Source organism: Pagrus major, chromosome 5, assembly GCF_040436345.1.
Source record: "Pagrus major chromosome 5, Pma_NU_1.0".
NCBI classification, from domain to species: Eukaryota; Metazoa; Chordata; class Actinopteri; order Spariformes; family Sparidae; genus Pagrus; species Pagrus major.
In genome coordinates, this window is record NC_133219.1 from 12,653,333 (window position 1) to 12,677,485 (window position 24,153).

General features: G+C 40.0%; 3 protein-coding genes across 4 annotated transcripts; 1 reads left to right on the plus strand and 2 right to left on the minus strand.

Annotated features, from left to right (window-relative positions):
* Window positions 1-719: 719 nt before the first annotated feature.
* On the plus strand, window positions 720-9,704 carry poc5 (POC5 centriolar protein homolog (Chlamydomonas)). 2 transcript variants are annotated; one of them, XM_073466322.1, is made up of 13 exons: window positions 720-806; window positions 1,342-1,425; window positions 1,980-2,133; window positions 2,824-2,928; window positions 3,085-3,284; window positions 4,527-4,703; window positions 4,974-5,078; window positions 5,868-6,047; window positions 6,482-6,662; window positions 8,046-8,179; window positions 8,489-8,590; window positions 8,792-8,962; window positions 9,088-9,704. In XM_073466322.1, the coding sequence occupies exons 2-13, from the start codon at window positions 1,342-1,344 to the stop codon at window positions 9,220-9,222; spliced, it is 1,728 nt and encodes a 575-aa protein (XP_073322423.1). In that variant the 5' UTR covers window positions 720-806; the 3' UTR covers window positions 9,223-9,704. The 2 variants fall into 2 exon arrangements, with proteins under 2 accessions (XP_073322423.1, XP_073322424.1); XM_073466323.1 differs by lacking the exon at window positions 720-806 and adding an exon at window positions 940-994.
* An 89-nt stretch (window positions 9,705-9,793) lies between these two features.
* On the minus strand, window positions 9,794-14,684 carry ankdd1b (ankyrin repeat and death domain containing 1B). The gene is made up of 15 exons (XM_073467251.1): window positions 14,513-14,684; window positions 13,675-13,775; window positions 13,444-13,542; window positions 13,241-13,339; window positions 12,852-12,956; window positions 12,631-12,732; window positions 12,368-12,466; window positions 11,996-12,094; window positions 11,743-11,841; window positions 11,458-11,556; window positions 11,219-11,317; window positions 10,930-11,025; window positions 10,353-10,554; window positions 9,994-10,125; window positions 9,794-9,849 (listed from the first exon to the last, which is right to left on the minus strand). The coding sequence occupies exons 1-15, from the start codon at window positions 14,682-14,684 to the stop codon at window positions 9,794-9,796; spliced, it is 1,659 nt and encodes a 552-aa protein (XP_073323352.1).
* Window positions 14,685-15,405: 721 nt separating this feature from the next.
* Window positions 15,406-24,129, minus strand: polk (polymerase (DNA directed) kappa). Its single transcript, XM_073467280.1, has 15 exons — window positions 23,973-24,129; window positions 23,700-23,843; window positions 23,263-23,382; window positions 22,959-23,111; window positions 22,346-22,477; window positions 22,060-22,210; window positions 21,678-21,899; window positions 20,062-20,186; window positions 19,669-19,835; window positions 19,554-19,586; window positions 19,328-19,424; window positions 18,408-18,579; window positions 17,207-18,253; window positions 16,248-16,296; window positions 15,406-16,085 (listed from the first exon to the last, which is right to left on the minus strand). Exons 2-15 carry the CDS (start codon window positions 23,826-23,828, stop codon window positions 16,004-16,006), a joined length of 2,679 nt encoding a protein of 892 aa, XP_073323381.1. The 5' UTR covers window positions 23,829-23,843; window positions 23,973-24,129; the 3' UTR covers window positions 15,406-16,003.
* Between the last annotated feature and the right edge of the window lie 24 nt (window positions 24,130-24,153).

Genomic DNA, 24,153 nt, shown 5'->3' on the forward strand with positions numbered 1-24,153 from the left:
GTTTTGCCTAAGTGAAGAACAGAAATGGCCAAAGGGAGGTTCACAGGGTGGTGGTATTCACCAATGACTTACACATTCCTTAGACAGGTAAGTTGGCTTTATTGTGACAGTTTTAATCAGCTAATCTCTACGCAGCGTGTCAGACTACAGTACACAGTTTGAAAACCACGTTGTTTTTTTAATGGGCACAACTGCCAACTGAAGAATTGTCTGACATTTGTTTGTCAACAGTTTTTGTTTGTTTGTTTATTCCTTGGGATTAACAAACCATGAACTGAACTTGTTGTTGAACAGTGTACACTTTTATACATTGATATGTAAATCCAGCACATTTCAAGCAACAAGTCGGAATGTGTAAATTAAAGTGAATTTGAGAGTATATCTGTGTGGACAGTGGCATGTGTGCTCAGTCAACTCTACCAGCAATAATAGCTACAAGTCCTCCGAATATGACTGCTATACCCTTCAAATTGCCCAATACACTGTGCTGCCACAGGCTGTCAGAATAAATGTAAAGAAAATGAAATGTACAGTCAACATTACCGCCAGAAAAAGCGGTAGAGGAGCTTTGATGTGTGCTGTTGTGGTCTGAGCTGCTGAGCTCCGCGTTGTTCCGCTTAACGTTACCACGGAAACACTGTAACCAATCGGAAACGATTTTGCAGGGTGTCGTGAAAACAGTAGCCAATCAGAGAGTCTGTTGTTTTGGAGTCCGTTCGTTTGAAACGGCAGAGCAAGCATTTTCAAACTGACGGAAAACTACCACGGAGAAGTGGGGTAGCCTGCACAGAAATTTAATAAAACAGGTAAAAAATTCCGTAAACACCCTTACCCCACATCTATTGTCCGTGTAACGTTAGCTATGCTATCTCAATGTTTGAGTTTTCTCCTTGAGACTGTAAAACACCACTAACGTACTACCTTCACAGAGTTGTAACGTTATGTTTTGCAGCCAAAAAGGGAGCGTGTGTCCGTCTCCAACTACATAACCTCTGTATGATAACGATAGCTATTATACGTCAGTTTGCCAGAAGCCGTGGCAACTTCCTTTAACTGTTTTAATAATGTTGTATGTTGTGTTTAGCTAACATAGATGCGGTTTCAACGTTGCATTTCGCTTATCAAAAAACCAAAGTCAAATATGTTGTAAAATGTAGCTAGCACCCAGCTACAGTTTGCATTTTTTGTGACGTTTCATTAACAAATATGTGTTTTTAATTATGATTATGACCACTTTTATATAGCTTTTCCTTAATATATGTTCCACAACTAGTTAAGTCCCGCATGTACATGTCATGTTGGTTGTGTTTCATCATTCCAACAATGTATATTTTTGTCTAGATGTCCTCAGACGAAGAGGAACCGACCAGTCCTGTTCTGCCCAGGGACTCTGATCGCGGCAGCTCAGTCTCCTCTGAGCTCCAGGTGATTATACAAAAACACAGTCACAATTTATGTGCGCTTATGCACTTGTCAAATCACTCACACCTAGGGACACAGCAAAATTGCGTCTGACTTGTGTCGAGTTTAAATTGAATCGAAAATTGAATATATGTCAGAAATTATTAGCTTATGTTTTACATAGCGTCCCACAATTTGAAATCAGGGCTGTAAATCCATGAGCAAGTATTTTATGAATAGTAAGTCAATTGAGGTTGAAAGCTAGAAGTACTTTTGACGGATTGAGTGGTCATTTACAACTGACGTTTTGAATTGCAACTTTTACATTCACCATAGGTTTTGCTCCCCTCTAACTGATTTAAAATGAAAAATATTGTTGAACTGGGAACTTGTTAAAATATCCATTTAATTGCTTGTGTTGCCTACCTTAATTGACTCTCTGTAAAGTTGTATATAACGGCATATGCTTCCCACGACCATGACTAGGAAAATAATAGACTATGAAAATAAGATACAGCTTGTAAAAAAGATAGATAATTAAGCCCACTGTTCATTTTCTACTGTTTATGGATCAACAGGATGAGTATGAGGAGCTTCTCCGCTATGCTGTGGTCACCCCTAAGCTTGAGACACTCACCAGCGCACACTTGAAGCATCTGAGCACCTCATATCTGTCTGCAGATGGTCGGACTTCGCAGAAAAAAGATGACATCGAATCACAGCGCCCAGCAGGTATCTTGGTTCAGGTTCCTCTTGTATGCAGGACACATTCATACACACACACTTCACTAAGCCTTTCTGACAGAAACACAACTTGAGCCCTTCCAGACACTGCCCCCATCAAATGATCAGCTGCCAAAAAGGATTTGGGATAACAACATGGAAAAATGGAGTGTGTTTTTATCAGTCTCATATTTTCAGCTTGTAAACCAGTCTAGTCAAGATGCATATGATATCAGCCTGTCAGACCGACCCCCTCTCTCTTTCCCCTACGATACCCACATCTTAAACAGTCCATCAGTCTCCCCCCAGCTCCAGCTGCAGCTCTCATTGGAGGTTTAGTGTTTTAACTGTCATGGAGTAGTGCACAGGGATGTAGAAAGCAGACGGCCAACTGGTAATGATCTCCTGGCACTCTGCCCGTACTGCTCTTTAGAGTGCAGGCTTTCTCTTCCCCATGCAGGATTTAATTAAGATATTGACATAAATGCATTCCTGGACGAGGAGCCATGCTCTTCTTATTCAGCATTCTCACCATCACATTTTCTGTTCTTAACCTGTCTTTTGTTTTCTGACTTTTACTTGTACCATTAATTGTATGCACTTATTCCAGGTCAAAATCTATTTAGGCAGCATTCCCTCTTTTCTGTTTTTCATTGTCCCTTTCTCTCTCCTTTCCTTGTCTCCACTGTCTTCTATCAGATACTGCCACTGAAGCTAAAGATGGGAGGCATTCTAGCAGGAGCTTTAGATCACAGGCCTCCCCCTTGATTGTTGAGCCCTCCACACTCTTAAGAGCCTCTCATGGTAAATTGAATTAAACAAAGAAACAAATAATTCAGTCATGTATATACAATTGTATATTAATGTATGTTAATATAATAATGCTGAGATATACTGAGCTCAATTGCAATTTTGTCTAATTTCCCAGTCTGTCTGTGATTCTTTATTTTTTCCTTAAAGCTGAGGAGATGGCAGGTCGATCGTATAGCAGGGCGTCAGTACTCTCACACACACTCTCAGACAGGTTACACACGACACCTGAGAGGTCTAGGTCAAACAGCCCAGATCCTCTTGAGTCTGCTGTGACAGAGATGTTTATCTCAGAGGAGAACATAAGCAAGATGGAGAACATTCTGGACACATGGAGCAACAACCTGACGGTAAGTCTGCTTACTCATGCTTTCCTTCCACAATCAATCAATTTAATGACTCTTATTTGCTGTCTTCTTGAGAGCTGACCATATATAATGTTGTTTGGCTATAAATAGGGCTCTGAATAATAACTACTTTAAATGCAATAAAAAAATAGCAGTGTTTTGTTTTTTTTTGAGCCTCTGCAGTTTACAGCAAAATGAGCCCAAGCTGGCAGGTTTATTCTTGATAAATAGAAAAGATGAAACTGCTCATTTACTGTGAAAAATGAGAAGACAGATTACGCTTTTCTATCATTCAAATTTTAATGTTACTACACTTTATTTACAAAACCAAAAATAGTGTGTGGTGGAAAAAGCTAAAATGTGGTCGTCTACAAAAATACTTTTTTCAGCTTATGTTTATGTCGCTGACACTCCACATTTCAGACCATGTATTGTTAAAGAAATGCATGAGATAATGAGACACACTGAGATGGATTAAATGCAAGAAATACCGAGGACAGTGTACTCTATATAGCAGATGGTGAGAAAGATGTAAGAGATTTATAAAGGATATGTAACGTTTTGGAGTCTCAGGAAGGCTCATTGAATAGGATGACAGCTCCACTCTCCATGGCAAAAGTGACCTTTTAATTGTGTCTCTGATTTTGGAAGAGGTCAGTGCCTCGACGTGAGTGTCCTTCCTGCCCTTTTCTTGCAATGGGCTACAGCTCATTCATAGAGAGCAGATGACAACCAATCACCTGCTAAGCAGTGCTGATAAAAGACTAGAACTTGACCAAGGAAAAAGCAGTGAAGAACCATGAATTGTAGTAAAGGATATTGAGGCTCTTTCATTTTTCTTGATTGTCGTTGCAGGAAGAAAGTCTGTTATCACATTTGTGGATGTTGGTTATGTTTGACCCTTTAGAAAGCCAAGTTTACCCTGTACTTCCGCATTACAGTGTTTTGGAGGCTGCATGTGGTTCTAGACCTCTAAATCCTTGAGAGGTATAGCTCTGTAAAATGTGACTGCATATCAGAACTGGAAATCAAATCATACGCCAAGATTTTTTAGATGTCTATCGAAATTATTCAGAAAAAATAAGACTAGAAATGAAATCTGTCAGGTTTCTATATTTCACCATTGCTGTCGGTGAGAAAACCTCCGGCACATCTGTTTTATCTAATTTTAAAATAACAAGACATATTTACTGAAGTAGTGTAATGAACATACTGTGACTGTCCCACCCTCTATTCCCTAATTAGGCAAATGTACTGAATGAGCTCAGGAAGTGGAAGCTGGCGTTCAAGGAACAACACAAGCTGGAGATGAGGAAAGAGAGGGAGAGATATGCAGCCCAGACAGCTGGCCTGAAGTCAGAGCTAGACAGCCTGAAGGGACTGCTACAAACCTACGAGACATCCAACCAGAGAAAAGATGAGGTGACCACTTGTGTAATTTTTATTTTTATTATTTATTTTTTTTAATATCGATTTAGCTTCAGACTGAGATTTAATTTCCATTGTTTTAAAGTTTTAGTGTAGGACTGAGTGGGCTTAATCCATGTCTAAGGTATCAGCCCCATGTCTCTATCTTTTGCTTACTTGCACATTCTGTCTCTCACGCTTAAGTAATACTTGAAAGAAAAACATGGAACACTTTTGTCTGCTTTTTAGACTGACAAGCTTATTGTGTGATGTGTCCTCCCGCAGGTGATTGTAAACTTGAGCCAGGTGTTGGACAGACAAAAAGAAAAGCATGAAAAGATGAAGGCCTTCACCAACTGGAGACTTAAACACACTGAGGCTAAAGAAGAGGTAAACTGATAACAATGTGTTCTCACAGGTTGAAACCCTATTTGTGGTGATATTTAGAGGGGATGGCCCTCCCACTTTATGCCACCGGCCAGCAGTCATGGTCCTGGAAACACACACTGTAGAAGGAACTACAACAGAAACAGTTTTGAGTACTTTGCCAGGTTTGTATGCCACGTCACAACTGTCCAAGATGCAGTCACGAAACTTTACAGGTGTGTTGTTGAGATAAAAATGAAGGCAGAGTTCAAAGATGGGTGTAGCCTGACCCCTGAGTATTGAGTACTGATGTAATAATATAGTATGACTACTGAGAAGTTATGAGTCATTATTAGCCATCATAAAGTACAGGGTTGTACAACAAAATGTTATGTCACCAATTACTTCTCTTGCTGTGATCTGTGTTTTTGTTGGTTTCAATCACATAAAATAATTTATATTTTTCCTTTTTTTTTAATTTACGTATTTGTATTTTTTGAGAAATTGATGTAAAATTACTGGTTGTGAATGTATCACAACATTGCTAGATTACTGTTAGTGCAATTTAATTGTTAATGCAAATGATGAGTCTCTGTATGAGTTACTGCGCACTGAACATACATATGCCACATTTTTACACAAATATCTCCTACAAAATTTGCATTCATGAAATCCATTTTTATGTATTTCTTTTAAAATGGAAAATTTTGTGGAGGAATCCAATTTTTGTCTGTACTGTACCTGCACAAGAATGAATTATGGGTGTAATTATTTCCTTCTGAATATTTTCATGGTCTCTTCGTTTTCTGCCAGGCTCTTGCTGCTCAAGCAGCACGGCAGCACTACAATTTGCAACTGAAGAAGAAGGTGTGGTTAGGCTGGCACTCTCTGATCCAGAAACACTGGAAGGTCAAGGTGGAGCGAGCTTGCCGCGCAAGGGCTGAAGAGGTCTGCACCCGCCTGTCTGCAGAGTATGAGGCCAAGTTGGCAGAGGTAAACAAACAAAGGACCTGCATATGAAACAGTGTGTGATGGTGATGCTGCATTGCTGAATTCATACTTGACTCTACCTCTTTGAGGTGTTTTACCACAGGAACCACAGCACTTGATAGTTAGTAAAATACATAGTACATTTACAGAGCTGAGTCATGTGAAATGGACCCAAAGCACCAGTGGTTGCATCATTTATTAGTTTCTTACACATGTGCATGTATTTTTCAAAGGCCTCTTGAACATTTCAGTAAATAACAGTCAGACAAAACTTGTTTAATAGATTGCAGTGAAGTCGACATAAAGCAAGTACAGTATGTAAATAGACAGGAATGTGGTAGGAAATGACAAAGAAATACAACGGATTGAAACATCAGCTGTTGTATGTATTATATAAACTGATAAATGACTGATTCCTTCTGTGCCTGTCTCTGCAGCACTGTGAGACTGTAGAGAGGGCCCAGGCAGAGATTCAGAGACTACGACTAGAGCGAGAACGCTATGAGGAATCAATGAAAAAAGCCTTCATGAGGGGCGTGTGTGCTCTCAACATGGAGGCTCTCACCATGTTTCACACCACAGAAGGACAACCAGAGGAACCTCCAGAACATCAGCATGGTCTGTAATAGAATGTCCATACACCTATAGTTAGAGAATATCCATATTTATAAACAACCACCTTATTAAAACTACATAAATAGTTCCCTGATCTATACAACAAACCATAAAGGTTAGCCTTGCTTCTGTACTATATTGATTCAACGCAGCTATCAAGACAGAAACACCATTTCTCCAATAAAGTGCAGCCATGTGTATTGATGGCAGCACAGAGATTTATGAATGAGTGAAGTGGATGGGGTCATTGTTCTTTTCTTTAAGTAATTCACTGGCTCATCTGTGGATGGATTGATGAGTCAGTGGATATGCCGAGTGCTGACTAAGGGGTACTCTGTGCAGGTTATAACCTTGATGTTGCACTGAAAGATAGACTGAAAAAGTTTCATTGAATCATGAAATGTCTATTATTTTAGTTGTCTGTTTATGTTGTGAAGAGTTGGTTAAAGGCTTGGCACAATCAAGTATATTTGAGTAGACAATAGAACTATAATAAACTTGGGACCAGTCACCACACAATGGCACCATAGCCAACAGGAGATGCAACTCTGCTTTAGTTCATTGACCACTTGCATGACAGTACAATGGCACTAATAAGCCTGGTATTTGCCCAAAAAAACTCAATTATCACCACAGAGTCTCATTGACACCAGCCACAATAGAACCAGGGTTTCATTGCCGTTAATACTGAATTCACACCTTGCCAGTAGTCAGTCATTATCTATTGTTTAGTCTGCAATTTTTGGTGAGGACACAGCTGCTGAAGCTCGATCTCATTGTTTTCAGCTTGTAAAACTCAACTGTACCATGGTCTTCTGCTCATCCATTTGCTTTCAGGTATTATGAGTCTTCCAACCTGAAATGTATTCCATTATGTTACTGTCAAACTGGGCTTTTAATTGCATCCTCTTTTCCATTACTTTGAAGGGTTGATTTTTTCTTCATTGTCCCTCATTATTAAGGCTAATGAGACTTTCACAAAATAAGTTACAAAGTGATTTTCAGCCTTTTTAAGTATACATACTTGATAGGAGTATTCATAATAAATGATCAGCCACTTTTTAATTTACCAAAGCTGGGGAGAGTAGTTTGCAAAGACTTCTTTGTTAAATATAAAGTTTAAGAATTGAGAGGGAAAAGGTACATTGGGAATTAGTTGTCATCAGTATTAAGAGCTAAAAAGTGTCATTGTTCAAATAAAAGGAAATATCAGATGGGTAGGTTTTCCATTTACTGGGTACTGGTCATCACCTGTGTCCATTTCCTACTCAGCTGATGAGGAATAATTCATTTTATAAATTCCAGTACAACATTCAGCTTTAAAATTTTGTGATTGATGTATAACAATCAAGTCTGAGTATACGAATATGTTTTTTCTTTCTGTAGATATTCTGCCTCCCCAAGATGAGCCTGGCTCTGCTACACTGACTCATCTTCAACCATATCCCATTTCTTCTACACGGTTCAGTCCAGTTCACTTTGACCGCCTGGACCCTTCCCATAGCGAAGTAGAGGATATGGTGAGACACTGACAGTTTTTAATAAAATTCATACATTTATTAAAACACGATGGTTCTTCATGCCATAGTTTATTTTCATCTCAAATCTGTAATTGGATCAACCAAATCTTTTTCTTTAATTGACAATCTGTTATTTGTTGTTACTTTATATCGCTGCTAATTCTGGCTTCATACTCAACTGTTCTTATGTAGATGCTACTAAAAGAGTGTTCTGTTCTACTAAATGTTCAGTTCTGTCTGTTTTCATTTGCCACTCTATGACTCACTTCCTCTAAATGCCACTCCTGATCCTGATTCCCCTTTCATTAGGTGGGCTCTGGAGCCCCTATGTCCAGGGCAGAAGTACACCCTCCAACTACAGTGGTTCACAGCTCACTCCCACTTGGGGGCACTGCAAGTTCCCACAAACAGGTTAGCATTAGACACAATGTTCTATTGAGGGGCTTACAAGTAATGATGCCTTTACAACAGCTATATATATCAATGATTGTAATTATATCGTTGAAAATGGTTATGAAATTGTTGACCAACAACACCAAAAGACTGAAGTTTAGTTACAAATAATTGATCACATATACAGTATATATAATGCAGTAATGTTTGTTGTTTCAGGTCAGTGGTCGAGTCGTCACAGCCAGTCAACAAAAACCCTCAAAGACTGTAACAGCTCGTATCACTGCGCGTACTGACATTGGTAAGATTGCACGCAGCAACCTCCAGGTGATGGGTGTGGCTCCACCCATGAGCTCTGTGGTAGTTGAACGCCATCATCCAGTTACACAGGTATGGGACAATCTGCATCAATACTTTTACTCTGAGGTGCTGCTATCTATGTGTTATTATGTGTATTCCCATAGTTGTAATGCTGAGAAATAAAATTGTATTTTCTGATTCTGGCATTCTTTCAGCTCACTGTTGGTCAGGCCACAGCTGCAAAGTTTCCTCACTCCTCCCAACAGGGCCGCAGCTCCACAAGAGGCAGAAGCTCCTCCAAAACACACACCAGCACGTGCCATGTCCATTCCATCAAAGTAGTTGACTGACCACATGCACAGAAAGTGTTGCTCACCTAGTCTAGATTTAAAATTTAACACATCCTATGCAACAGTCCTAGAAATAGCTATCTTGGCAGTAGTTTCAAGTCCATTTTATTTGGATGTCCTGGAATGAATTTGTCCTTGCTAACTAGGTTTGAAGTGAACATTTATTTTGCCATTTTCAGCTTGTTTTACCCATGTAAAAGACAAATTCCTGGCCAATAGGATTTTCTCAGGGAAGGATTAGATAGACATAGGTGTTTAGGACAGCACATGTCAATGTTTTTAATTATTAACAGTCGGAAATTGACTTTGATTTCTATGAAAAGTTGTACTTTAAATTATGCACACGTGAGACTGTACTGAAATGTGTAAAATTACATATTTTAGATATTTGTGTTATTAAGGCTTTCAATTGAGGGAGACCATCCACTTTACTAAACCAAAGCCTTATGTTAATGATCTGAGGCATGATTTAATTTTGAAAATAAATTATTTTACTGCTAACGTTCTTAGTTGTTTAACATGATGTAGACGTGGAGTTCATGTTGTCAGTCCATATGTCCAGTGTTCATTCTCATGAAATGCTGCAGCTCTTACTGCTGGCATTCTCTGCTTCCATCCGAATCTTATCTGTAAGACAAATTAATATTTTCCGTATCAAACCTTGGCACATATCCCCAGGCAGCACAGCTACATTTTTATAGATTCCACAGTATATTTGCTGGGGGGGGTGGTGGTGGTGGTGGTGGTGGTGGTGGTGATAACTTAATGTACCTGCAGCTTTCCTGTTCCCTGTGAGGATGAGGCCCTGGTAAAGTTCTTTAGCAGGGCTCCTCTGAGCCAACTCCTCCCCGTGGAGCCAGATCAGCAGCATCCTGTTCCCATGCTCTTTATAGCTGTGCTGACCTGTGGACAAACACACACAGCACTGTAAACTCAGGAAAACAGTTCAACTACTAAAAATAACCTAAACATTGCTTCTGTCCATTGGAAGATAAAATGAAAAGTTATCCAAATATATTCTTTTCTTTTTCACATCTTCTGTAACATTTATATAAAAGAAAATATGTAACATTTTAGCTACAAGAAGTTGTCAAATGCTCCAGAGTCAAATTCAGTGTGTGTTGTGGCACCTGTCCACTGCTCCTCAATGGCTGAAACTTGTTCCTTATTGAAGCCCCAGTGTTCTGCCAGTCTTTTCCAGTCTCCTGGTTTCAGGAGCTCGTACGCCAGTCGCCAGGCCATCGAACGGAGCTGCTTGGTCTCATAGCGGTGGTCGAGTTTAAACGTTAGTGGATACTCGTTGTGAACACTATCATTAAGCTCAGGGTTGGCCTGAAAGGGCAATTAAATCACGTCAGCAGATTGATAAAGGCCACAAGCCGCAGAGGGGCATGAGAAGAGATTATTGGAATCACACCCACCCACATGATTAGCAATATGAATGCTGGGGTTTTGAAAATCATGCAGGGAAGGGAATCAGGCATAACCTTAATTAAATTGATGGTATATTGGCTGACAAACATTTCTGGGTTGTGAATCATATTTTACTGTGGATGCTTTAATAGTATTAGAAGGGATTCAGCTAATCTAGAATGTGACGTTAAGAAATTAATCATTTGTGATTAATGTAATGATTGATTTCAGGGCCTCAAGAATAGATTAGGGCACACATGAAAATAGTAAAAGTTATCTTTCTAAGTCTCTCACCGTCCTCCAGGCATAGTATCTTTCAGCTTTGATGATCATGTCCACAATGATCGCCTCATCTGCTCTGGCTGCCACACCCAGAGCTGTCTTACCCTGCTACTCCAAATTCAACAAAACAAACTTTAATTAGAATTATAAATTTATCATTAGCTTTTTCTTACAGCTTCAATGTGTCAAGATGCTGTAGTGGCTATGGCAGATTTTGGTCTGGAAACAGTGTGAAACAATTTAACTTAAAAGTCAACTACATTATGTAAGCTCTAGAAATTGTATTTGTGTAAAATCTTACCCGATCACAGAGTCTCAGATCCAGTCCGGCTTTAAGAAGCATTTCCACGACATCTATTTTGCCGAGCTCTGCAGCAAGATGCACTGCAGTCTGGGACCTCTAACAGTTTGCGGCATAGGACAGGACAAATTAATGGAGCAAAAATATTCTCAATTTATTTATTTTGTTGTATATATATATATTTATATATATATAGTTTAGTTAATCTCATTTTACTGTGTTACTGGGGAGATTTTTACCTTATTGGTAACATTAATGTCGCAGCCAGCCTTCAGTAGAGAATGGATAACAGGGATGTGACTGCTCTTTACTGCCAGGTGGAGAGGAGCCTCTTGTTGCTGAGAGCAGAAATTTGCTGTTAGACAATGATGAGCCCAAAAAATTTACATTTGCTTTTAGATAAAAAATGTTAAATTGTAATGTCCAGGCAGAGTGTCAGCAGCACAGATGATGTGTGTGTTGTCTGTTACCAAGGAACTTTACTTAAAGAGTGTACTACTGCCACCTACCTTGTGTTTGCTTACCTGATTCTTAAAGTCTGTGTGGGCTTCGTACTCTAAGAGGAGTTTTACAAGAGACGTGTCTCCTTTTTCTGAAACGGGATGGAGAGCACTGCATTTGGCCTACAAGAGAGGCAGGAAAACTGAGGTTTAGCTGGAGGTGTAATACCAGGTGCCTGAAGTATTAAACACATATAAAAGTAATACTTTGTTAACAACAGGGCAACAGCAGGTCAGGGATTTCGATGTTAAAGTCATTACGGTCCCTCTATTGTACCGTTGTAAGGATGTTGGGGTCACAGCCAGCCTCCAGCAGGACCAGGACACATCCTTCCTGACCTTTGTCTGCAGCCTGGTACAGAGCTGTCTCACCATCCTGTCACATCCAAAAAAATATAGTAGTGGTGCAAAATAACCATAACAGAAGCAGAAAATCTCTAAATCTTTGACCAGAAGAGCCAAGTAAATATTAAGTGTAATTTACCAAGTCCTAGCTGAACTTCAGGCCAGAACACAGTTTGCCTTGTTATATAATGGAAACCAGTACATGTTCAATACATCTATAGTGGAGCCAACATCCAGCAGTGGATTAGCCACTGAGCACACACTGTCACAAACCATAGAGAGGATGTTTACACTGATTGTCTACCATATTGACTTCATCCCGAGTATCAAGGCTCTGCAGCAGCAGTTGGACGGCATCCAAGTGGTTGTTCCTGGCAGCTAAGTGCAGGGGCGTGTCCCCTCTCTGGCAGAAGGGAGGGAGGGGAACAACTCACATCAAAGAGTGTTTGACTTTGAGCCTTCTCACAGGTGTGACACACAAATGTGCACTCAGTCACATGTGAGCATAAATAGCTGTAGGTTTAAAGAGATGCAAACAACCAAAAACATAAACAAGTCCACACACACCTTGTTAGGCTTCATTGTGGCCATTTCGTACGGTTCCATTAGCATATCTAACATTTCAGCACACCCATGCTCTGCCGCCAGTGCAAATGGCCGGTTTCCTGACTGAAATAGAAAAATTGAGATACAAACAGCCACATTTACTGCATGTACTTTAGTAGTCCCAAATGATTTTCCCAGAAATTATACAGTTGAATCATGAAAAATTATAGTCAAGTAGATACCCGGTCATCTTTGTCTAGTTCTTTCATCTGTAGGTCATTAACAATGTACTCTACAATTTCCGTGTTGTTGTTGATAGCAGCACAGTGCAGGATGTTCAGTCCTTCCTGAGGAAGAAAAAATAAGTTATACTTTATAAAAACCTTTTCTGTTTAATCTAGCAGTGCGAATAGGAAGAAAAGGGATATAAAGCAAGAAGAACAAAAGCAAAAACTACAAGCATAAAAATGTTATGTTCAAAATCCAGGATAATGAAAAATGACTACACGTGCCTCAGGCAGTCATTAAGTAAATGTTTTGCACAAATAAAAAGACGAATGGCCCAAATTTGAGGGTATTCTTCTCTGTCAGTAACTGAGAAACAGTGGAGCGAAACTTCCTGCATCTTTACCTCGTTCTCAACCTTCTGTTCAGCCCCAGCCTGCACTAATAACTTCAGGATCTCCAAACTGCCAAACCAGGCTGCCAAATGAATAGGTGCCACACCGTGCTGTCAGACACAGAACACAAAATGTAAAGTTGATATTCTTTAGAAATATTACATAAGCTGTATGTGGTTCAACTTTCAGATGCAGGCATTTCAAACCCTCTCACCTTGTCCTTTTGATCTACTTTGACCCTGCGCTGTAGAAGAAGCTGCACAGCATCCTTGTTTTTGCCAGCTACTGCATAATGAAGTGCCGTCCTATTATCCTGTGGCAAACAATCACAATATTATCTATTTTATAGATTGTAATACCCAAACCCAGAAATCCCCTGCCTTTGTGTCTGTTTTTGTGATATACAATGCAGTATACTGAGAGGGCTTTCTCTATTTAAACCCACCACATTCTTTGCATTGGCGTTCAGCCCTCTTCCAAGCATCTTCATGGTCTCCACATCGTTTCTCTTGGCTGCTTCCATAAACTGCTTCTCTGTGTCAAGTACTGCACAGCAGACAGGAATGATTCACACATTGATATTTACATATATACACTTTAATATATACTATTTATAACAGCATGTACTAGGCTTTTTACACAACCAGATAATGTGTCCATATCTGATTTAGGTTTCAGCCTTGTGCAAATAAAGAAGCGATCATGCTATAGGCATACAGTCAGTACACCACAATGAATAGCTAATAATTAACTCCAACTTTTAACAGTATAAACTTGGGCTCGGCCCAGAACAAGAGGAACTGTAGAGACTCCCTTCCTCCACACGTATTAAGGCACTCAAAAAAAACTCTGACATGTTTTTTTTTACAGAAATATATTAATTACCACATTAAAGTCCTTAAAATGACTCATACTCCTTCTACCTAATTAAAAATTCCACAATATATACAAATATTTTTAATTTCACAAGATGAACTGCTGAACACAAGATGCTTCCTAGGTCGCTGTAAAGTCCATTCTCAGTGTATGTGCACTGGAGGCTTCAAGTTTCTATATCACACTGCTTATTAAAATTTGATTTTCAGTGAGCTCAGAGAAAATGTACACTATCAGCAATGAATGTGAAAAGAGCCTTCTATTGTCAAACAATGTAAGTGCATCATTTTACACAGTAAAGCTCAAACATTTGCTCCATAATGTTCTTTTTTTGCCCTATAAAGCCACTCTCTACAGTATTTATTTATTCGACACATCTTATCATTTTCTTGTCCCCGAGTACTCACACATCTCTTTGTTGTCAAAGCTGTTGTCTGTGTCTTCCGAGTTCTTGTTCAATACGAAGTCAGCAAACCCCCTCACAGTCTCCTGTCTCATCCACTTTCGAGGGTCCAAATTCTCCTTTTTAGGACAATGCTTCTTAACCATCGCCCTCAAAGCCAAAGCTCTTCTCTCCATTAGGAAGCTCTTTAAAAGACCTTTGTGTAATCAAGGTGGGCTTGGTGGTATTTATATACAAGCAAAACAAATATCTGAGGAAACCTAACACACAGTCTCTGTTTCAGTCAGTGTCACATTCCCGTTCCTGTCGTCAAATAGTGAACAGCATGCCTTGACATGGAAGTGTACTCCTGTTTTTCTAATAACCGAGGGCTGGCCCACGTTTACTTTACCAGCTCACACCCTTAAGAGACTGCTGATAGTACCATTGAATATTTAACACTTCACCTGTGTTATGAGACTAGTAGGTCAGTATGGCTGCCTTTCTGTCATACCTTGAGTAACACAAATATGCTCTTACTTTAAACTCTGTGAACACAGTGCAATGTGTACAAGGGATTAACATAAGGCACTAACAGTCGTTGAACTTGTTTGTGCACTTAATTTTGACTAGGTACACATACCTTTTTTCAGCAATGTTTTACATTCATGTAACCGGATGCAATGCGATCTCGTGCTCCTGGCTACTGCCCACTTTCATCTGAAGTGTTTTCTTAAACTTCAGGACTTAAACCAACAACACTTCAGGTCTAAACTTACTGTAAACGAGTCTAATTCTGTGTTTCTTCAACAAGCCCACCCCGTTATTTGGTTAAAAGTCTGATTAATGGAGAATGGATGGTAATAAATTATCAAAATGTCATCACCAGAAGTGAAATTTCAGTGGAATAGTAATTTATTTCAACTTCAATTTACATGATAGAATGATTCTCTTATCTTAATGATTTGACATTAAACATTGAGTATTATTATTAAAAATCACAAAAATATATCTGTAAATTACTGAAAATATCTGAATAACTTAATGAAGATACATTCAAAACAACACTGGCACATGTAATAAAAATCCTCATGATCCATTTAGCATACATATAAATAAAACAGGCTTCTCTTCAGTGAGTGACAGAAAATAAGCAATGAAACTGTCACTGACAGACAACAGGGTCATAAATATTTCCATTAATTTGCTGTAATTAAAACATACAGAATTTGTCTCTGTCATCTTTAATTTCTTGCCAAGTGTATGGCTTATAAAAAAATAAAGCATATTGTGCACATATTTAGCTTCTTATATCAGCAATCTAATAGCAGCTTTCTTGAAGATTTTTTTTTATATGGCTTAATGACAGTGAGGACAGTTTGAGTCATGAAGTCCGTAGTGAGACTTAAACCAGCCCAGAAGAATAAAAGCAGCAGGACAGAGATTTTTTTCCATTTCCTGTAGAAAACTCTCTCAGTTCCTCCAGATGAGGATGGAGGTTCTGCGAGTATCACGATCACCTGAAGAACTTGTCGATGGTGTTGCGAGGGCCGAGGCCTTTAGCTTTTTTAGAAGGAGGTGAGGAAGGCGAGTCCCGTCTAAAAGTCATCAAAATCAACACAAAGAAAAACATTAATTTTCTGTAAATCAAAACATCTCATGTTGACGTAATTGTAAATTCCGAATACAGTACTTAAAAATTTGCAGAGACCACATGTCAACCTTTAGTGCCGCAACGATCTGTTATCAAGCGGTCTCACCTTTTGGTTTTGCCTTTGATTGCTTGCCCTGGCAGGAGACGGCCTCTGTCTGTGAACAGAAATAGACACTCATGAACATGGATAAGAAAAAAAAAACACCATCATTGAGAAAAAAGTGACATCCACTGAGAAGGAACACAATTGCAGCACCTCCTCAGGGTTATAAAGAGTGCAATTTCTGAGGCAGGCTTGTTTAAGAGGATACCAGGGTGCAGTTCATTGTAAGAAATAAATACGTGAGAAAGTGATTTAGCCATTTCCAAGACCAAAGCGAAGGAAGCCCCATGGGCTGAAATGAGATGTCTTTTCTCTGTAGGAATCGATACAAACTTCTCACACAATGTCACTGTCAGTAAATAACAAGGTCACAGGCCACCGACATCCTCCCAAATGGACATTCCGTTTGTTAACTCCAAAGATGTCATACGAACACAGTTTATAGACGTTACTAACAGGATCGTATCTGACATCAGCAGAGATAGATACATTCTCAGACTATAGATCCATGAAGGAAACACTGATGGACCTGGAGACCCTGAGTACACAAGGAACAAAATGAATAATTAAAGCTTGTATTATCTATATTATCATATATATGATGAAACAACAGAATTATCACCAGAAACTGCAGCTCAGGACCTCAGCAGACAGCTGTTTTCCCAGCCACAGTCTGTTCACCCTGCTGCCATCTGGCGAAGATACAGAGGTATCTGCTGCTATACCACCGGACTATGGAGCAGCTACAACTTGCATTTTGCTGTGAAACACTGTGTTGGTGACTGACAAATAAATCAACCATGAACTATTGTGTTCACAACGTGTTTCCATTGCCAACAAGTGGCCAAAAAGTAGTTAAACAGATTTTATGATAAAACCCAAAAAAGTGCACAGAATGGGGTTCCTGTTAGATGAGGAAGTGTTGGAAGTGTTGCGCCACCTCATTGGATACGCGTACTTACCTAAGGCCTTGATATTTGTCACTGCAGGTGGATTCATGGGACATGAAGCCTGTCCTCCCAGCTCATGTAGGACCTCCTGGTTCAGGCAGAGGTCAACGTGGCGGTTGAACATAATGAGGTCATCATTGTTCTGGGTCAGTTGACATATTGGGCAGATGAGGACGGGGCCTTTTTTATTACATGACTGAGGCCGTTGCGAGGTCACAGTTTTGTTGTCACAGTTGATCAACAAATCCATTTGCATAGACTTGTTTTTCAAGCTGTGTCGGTCTTCTTGAGGTTCAGCTCTGCCTGAATCCATCTTTTCACTGTTCTTTGCCTTCTCCTCTGCGACCTCACAATCCTCCCTCCGTCTGCCCACCACCACACATTCTGTATGGTCATTCTCTAGGTCCAAATCTGACTCAGAATCTGATACTGTGATTTGGTTTGGTTTTCTAGAGGTATCACTGAGACACTGGTCTATATGTTTGTTGAAGACAGTCAAATCAGTTGTCTCCACCAGCCTGAAACACACTGGACAGGTGAAGCTCTCTGACGCTGTGCTACCAAAGCCTGATGTGGATGCATGGGCCTCTACTGGAGCAACAAAGTCATTTTCTGAGGCATCTGAGGCTGTACAGTTGCTCTCATGCACTTTTGTTGATGCCTCTAGACCCTTTTGAGTGCATGTAGGAGTAATCACAGAGGTGTTCTCCGCATGTTTTTCCTCTTGTGTGCTTGCATTCGCTACCTGGAGTTGCATTCTTTTGGCATGAGCCCTTTGAAAGAAAGACTGTTGGGGTTCTTCACCAGTCTTGCTCCCCTCCAAGCCCCTCTGCTTTTTCCAACCGGAAACCTCCTCTCTTTGGCACTTCTGTGCCAGGGGAAGAGAAGCAAGGGTCAAGGTCTGGAAGGAATGATTGGAGAGATGCTCTTTCTCCAGCTTTTGATGCATTCCTTGTGAAGTGCAGCTCAAGTCTGTCTTGTCTGGCTGAAGAAAGCCAATGATGCTCTTCTGCAGGGGCTTTTTATCATCCAAACTCACAAAGGCTGAGATTCTCACACCTACAAGCACAAAAACAAATCATCTGGAAATGCAAATCAAAATGAATGACAACTGTGTTATTATTTCCACATGTAGTGTGTCACAGATCATTTAGATTTATTTCAAGTTAGTTATATTAATCGGTATGCAAGTTAAATTGCTAGATCTAATTACCCATGAGCCTCAATCTGAGTGGCTGGGGGCTTTCATTGTCTCTTTCTGTTTTCAGGAGGTCCTTAGCAACAGCAAAGATCTCATCCACTGTAGCAACAGCATACGGCAGCGTCAACGCCCTGGTTTTCACCTCAAAGTTCACGTTCTTAAGCTTCAGTGTTACGGTTTTACCCTTAAGGAAAAAACAATATATAAAAATAGTTATGATCATGCCTATCCGCTGTCTAACAACCTCTTAATTATAAGCATAATCAATGATACTGAATGGATGGGCCATAAATAGGAGAAAGGTGGGAATCTGTGTAATCTGTCATATCAGTGATTGATTTGTCAGAGTGCATTTTGTGAGAAACACGCCACAAAGCGCTTTCATAGTAATGTGATCATCTCCCAGGGAGACATTTCCAAGGCTGATAGTAGCCCCTGCTGTCTCCTTAATGGCCCTCCATTTCCTACAGCTATCAAGGCCACATCGGGACTCAGGCAGGGGGGTGATGGTCGTGCCAAGCCACCCGGTTCTTTCTCTATCGATTTGCAAAGGAATGAACAGGTTGAGGTAATTGTATGAGATTTGATTTGGAGTCGGGGTGATTCTAGGAAGGCCAAGAATAAGATTTCGTTTTGTTTTTTAACCAGTATAACCATTTTTTGTCCATTTCTGTTCAAATAATCCCTGTGCTTGCTTTATTTCTTTTCACTTTGCTCATTCTGGGACACAGAGTGTGCTAAGACAACACTGATCACAGAAATGTCCCAGCAGTTATAAAATGAGAACTATACACATACAATATAACCTAATGCATGCTTGATGTAAACAGGACAGGCAGCCAAAGCTGTATTGAAGACAACCTTCTCTTTCCTAAGACATGCACAGAGGTACATTCATGTTGAAAATAAATAAAGCAACCCTCCTTCACTACCTTTAGACCTTCCTTCTTCAGGTCTTCTGCTAAGTCTTCACAGAGCTCCCTGCATAAAGACAACTGCTCCTCAGTTTTACTCAGTTCTCTAAATGTCCTGTAAAGATTAAGTGTCAGAAAAGAGGGAGACAAAGAGATGAGGCGGAGTGAGGAGGATGGACACTACAAAAAAACATCAATGCAGCCATGTCTCCTATGTGTGTCCATATGCCTCATTAAACCATACCTTTCAGTGCTCATGCTTTTTCTTTCTTCATGTCTGTATAAAAGCAAACACAGTATCATCACCTCCCTCTGAATTATCTGGTGTGTTGAGTTTTATAAAACAGACAGTGAAGTACCTTGGTATATATGTAGAGCCCAGACCCAGGGAAACCTGCATGAAATGATGCCAGGCTGTCTCGGAGAACAACAACGACAACAACGCCATCTGCTGGCTAAGATGAGAACAGCTGCTGATGCCCAGAGCGTTAAGCATCTTCTCACTCACCTTCCCTATGCCAGAGATCTGGAAGGATACACAAACTCTTCAAATATTGACACAGATTTTCAACCATCATCCCCCCCCCCCCCCCCCCCCCGTCTGCAACACATCATTACTCACTTTACACTACATCTGTCATCCTTTAATAATACAAAAACTCATGATTACATTCTTACATCTTTCCATAATTATTCACCAACTACACCAAGAGGCTCTGTTTATGTTTTATTTTGAGTAATGTGTACTTTACTTTGCGAACTGGGAGATTCTGGACGAAGTCCATGACTGCCTCTTTAGTGGAGGGGAGTCTGTACTGGCCATTGGGCTTGTTCTTGTCACTGCACACCTTGGCAAGCATCATGTTTGGAGCAATTCCTAGGAGAGTGAATAGTGTAATTGAGTCGTGTTTGTAAATGAACAACTGCTACATCACATAATATTGATTATAATTCTAATTCTCTCAGGAAAGACTTTTTCGATTATTGCTTAGCAGTTTTGTTATTGTAAAAAATGAAGTATAATAACAGTGGAGTGCCTGCCCCCTCGTATTTTTTAAGTTTTGCTTTTGTTAAGAAAGTAGGGAGGAGGGAGAGGGAGGAGAAAAAACTCTGGTGTGATGCCAAAACCTCTTGGGCGTCTGGCATTGATAAATTTTAGATTTTACTGCTGCTAACTTGAGAGCAATTCAGCTCTAGTTTCATCTGGAAGGCTCCCACTATCCATCCATGGATAATAAAGGAGTCCTGCTCTTCTAGACCAGCCTTCCTGTCTGCGCAGTCAAATCAATGCAAAATATAAGGAAACAATTCAGGCAATATTTTGGCTTCCAGATCCTATCTTTCCTTGCTCCAATAGCAGCAAATCCATTAACCACCCTTCTTTGATAGATGGAACATTTTCTTCCTGGCATGCTTGTGGAATAAAAGGGAAGATTTATATGCTGATTAACATATTCTCATCTTTCCAAAAACTCTCAGCAAATGTTATCTTCCCATTCATCATTTTTAGGTACCCAAAGGCTCAGACTATTGTCAGATATGCTTACTGTAGTTTGCCTAATTTACCAGCAGCCGCAAGTGTGAACCGCTTTTTGACCATACTCCCCACAAGGAAGGGCTTAATCTCTCTTTTATAGTCTCCTCCACTGACTAAATCCAATCCCTGCACACCTTTAAAATGCTTTGGAAGGATGATTTACATATTGAAGTTGAAGAGGATGTATGGGATGAGTGTTTGCAGCAGGTTCACTACTGTTCCATCTCTGCTAGGCACAGGCTGCTACAATGTAAACTTTATCACTGCTATAACTTAAGTAAAGTCAAACAACCACAAATGTATGAGGATTTTAATCCTGTTGCGATATAGATGTTATCAATCTCCAGCTACTTATATCCATATGTTTTGGACATTCACCTATATGCATAACTTTTGGTTGGAAAATATTTAATAAAATCTCACCAATCATCCGTCTCTGTTAAATCATCTGCAATCATTTACTTATTCGGAGTCACCCTCACACCTGAAATATTAAATCATATGAACTTTACAGCTTTTGTTACTCTCTTGGCTAGATGCCAGATTCTTGCAAGTGGAATTCCCCCGGTTTCACCTACCCATCACTCTCGGTTTAGAGAGACCTTCTACTGTGTTAATGTGGAAATAATTAGGTGTACACTCAGAAGAACATCCACTAGTTTTAAGATGACGTGGGGACCATTTATTGCATATGCTGATACACTAACCATACAATAACAATAACCATGTTATTTATCTGGATTAAATTAAATTAAAAAGCCCTGTGTTTGATAGTAACAAGACACTGACAATAAGGACAGTGTTTTATCAATAACATGGTTTTTCCCTCACCTGCACTGGCAGTCAGCATGGTCTTCTGCTCAATGCGGAAACGCATCTCTCTCACAGCCTCCTCAGCAGACTTCCCAAACACCTCAAACCCACCACCAGCAGCACCGAAACCTTCAGAGTCCGACAAGCATGGAGAGGAGCTCGGGCTGTCCTCAAATAAGACTGGAGAGAGGTCTTTCATCTCTGGTACTGTCTCCTGGGGAAGCTCAATCTGCTCTTCACCTTTGCATAAAAGAGATCCACACAATAATCAGATTCTAGTTTATGAAATGTTAAATGTTTTTTGTCATGACGATAGTACATGTGGCAAAAGGTCCGGTCACAAAAAAGCAACACATCACACCATATGATCATTTTACAAATCTGTATAATTAAGTCCTGCCTGTAGCGGTGCTGCTGGCTCGGAGGCGATGTGTACATAAGGTATCTGGCCAGCTCTGCCTCTGTTCCAGGTGATCTGTGAAATCCAGATAGGCTTCATCCAGGCTCAGTGGCTGGAAGTGAGGATCATACTCTGCAAAAATCTCCCGGATCTAACAATCACATATAAATTCATGAGCACCTGTTAGTTTAAGCAAGAAGCAACAAAATGGCTGCATAGAATTTGTTTTAATGTAAGCTTCTGCGTGCATGTAATCTTTGTTTGTGTGTTTGCCATCACCCCATACCTCACTGCTCACAGCTCTGTATTTATCAAAATTGGTTGGAACAATAACTAAGTTGGGGCAGAGTTTCTTTGCAATGAAGCCAGGCATGGCGGCTCGGACTCCGTACTTCCTGGCATGGTAGTTTGATGTTGACTGAAAAAGATGGGTTGAGATATTAATTAAACAGTTTTACATTAAAAACACAGTTAATTTACAAATTATTATTTTGTTTTGCTTTACACATCATCCTAACGTGTTGGAATCAGGGTTGTATATGCATGTGAAGACTTATTGCTATACTGTAATTTGAGAAACTGTAGTATTTCTGCATTATACAGTCAGAATCATGGTTAGGAGATTATGATGGTGTGCTACTGAACTAATATTTAAAACTTTGTGATTAAAGGATTTGTGGGATGAGATAAGGTCCTCCTGTGTGACGAGTATCCTCATGCACATTTTTTCCTTTTACCATTTCCTCCCTTGCTGGCTTGTTTCAAAGTGTTATGTGGGCATACTCTACCCTGTCTGTCATGTACAGAATCTGATGCACAGACACAACTAGCACATGCATAATTATCTTATAAATTACTGTCATAATTCTGTCAATTTCTCAGATAACAGTTTAACCCACCAGCATGCTCATGGATCCTACAGCCATTGGTTTATCTTTCAGCTCAGGACAGTCTCTCATCTCCACAGCAGCGTAGAAAGCATCCATGTCCACATGCACGATCACACGACTTAGATCACGACTCCTCTCCAGCTCTGCGGCCATCCTCGCCACCTGTAGAGGGAGATTTGATGAAAAACACTGAAGTGGCATTTGGAAATGTAGATTTTGTCATTTAATAGCACATCATATTTATCTGCATATGCATGTTTAGTAACCTCTAAAAAGAAAGACCATAACAATTTAAGTCCATAACATGTTTTACCTGCGCCTGAGCTTTCTTCAAATGTTGTTCTGTGATCTGTGCCTTTTGTAGCATCATTTTCTCAATGCGCTGGTTCACCTGCTCCTCCCTCTTCAGCTCATTCTCATAAAACCTAGATCCCTGTAGGGAATTGACAAGGACAGTAAAGAGTTACAGATTCTGTAGCAGAGCTATAATAAAAAGCTACAATAACACATCTATTTTTGGGACTTTATGTCATTACACTTGGGATACAGGGCTTTCACACATGGCTGGACACAGCCAGTAAAAGTAGACCTCACAATTCATTTAATTTTTGTCATTTCCAACACATTACTCATCTTTGTTAAGAGTCTTCAGACACAGGAGAGAGCAATTTGCAGATGACTAGTATGAATGAATGAAAGATTCTTTGTATTTCACATAGAACTAAGTCTATTTGAGTATACAGTATGTACCTTGGATGACTCCATGATGATCTTGTTGATCTTGTCCCTGTCAAGACCCTCCATACCAGCTTTGTTGTCATTGAGTGCCATTCTGGAGAGGAAGCCCTCTGCTTTAGTGGATGTAATCCCATTCTCCATCCTGAAGAGTGGACGCTTGAAAGTAAAACAGTCCTTTATTTACTGGTCCAATTCAATAACGAGCTCCACGCTGTTAGTAGTATCACATTAACTGTGTACCTGTTATAGTTAGATCAGATAGCCAACGTTAATAAAGCAACTTACCTGAAAAGAAACAAGCACTCTGTGTCACAGTCGTTCAGCTGTCTAACGTACAAGTCCCTACATGTTTTGAAAACAGTGGCGACGACCGGTTTTGGCGGCACTTCCGCGTACTGCGTCATCACCGGAAAGGGCGGGGCTTGTCTTATTTTCATTATCAATTGGCAGCCCTATGTTTAGTATG

Excerpts from the sequence above, each read along its gene's own strand:
- polk (XM_073467280.1), bottom strand. The coding sequence starts at position 23,828 with ATGGAGAATGGGATTACATCCACTAAAGCAGAGGGCTTCCTCTCCAGA. Across the intron at positions 19,587-19,668 it reads GGCTCTACATATATACCAAG|ACATGAAGAAAGAAAAAGCA; the intron begins GTACTTCACTGT and ends GCTTTTATACAG. Across the intron at positions 19,425-19,553 it reads AAAAGCATGAGCACTGAAAG|GACATTTAGAGAACTGAGTA; the intron begins GTATGGTTTAAT and ends TAATCTTTACAG.
- poc5 (XM_073466322.1), top strand. The coding sequence starts at position 1,342 with ATGTCCTCAGACGAAGAGGAACCGACCAGTCCTGTTCTGCCCAGGGAC. Across the intron at positions 3,285-4,526 it reads CATGGAGCAACAACCTGACG|GCAAATGTACTGAATGAGCT; the intron begins GTAAGTCTGCTT and ends TTCCCTAATTAG. Across the intron at positions 6,663-8,045 it reads ACCTCCAGAACATCAGCATG|ATATTCTGCCTCCCCAAGAT; the intron begins GTCTGTAATAGA and ends TTCTTTCTGTAG.
- ankdd1b (XM_073467251.1), bottom strand. The coding sequence starts at position 14,684 with ATGGAGAGAAGAGCTTTGGCTTTGAGGGCGATGGTTAAGAAGCATTGT. Across the intron at positions 11,026-11,218 it reads ATCTGAGACTCTGTGATCGG|CAGGGTAAGACAGCTCTGGG; the intron begins GTAAGATTTTAC and ends AATTTGGAGTAG. Across the intron at positions 9,850-9,993 it reads AGGGAACAGGAAAGCTGCAG|ATAAGATTCGGATGGAAGCA; the intron begins GTACATTAAGTT and ends TTTGTCTTACAG.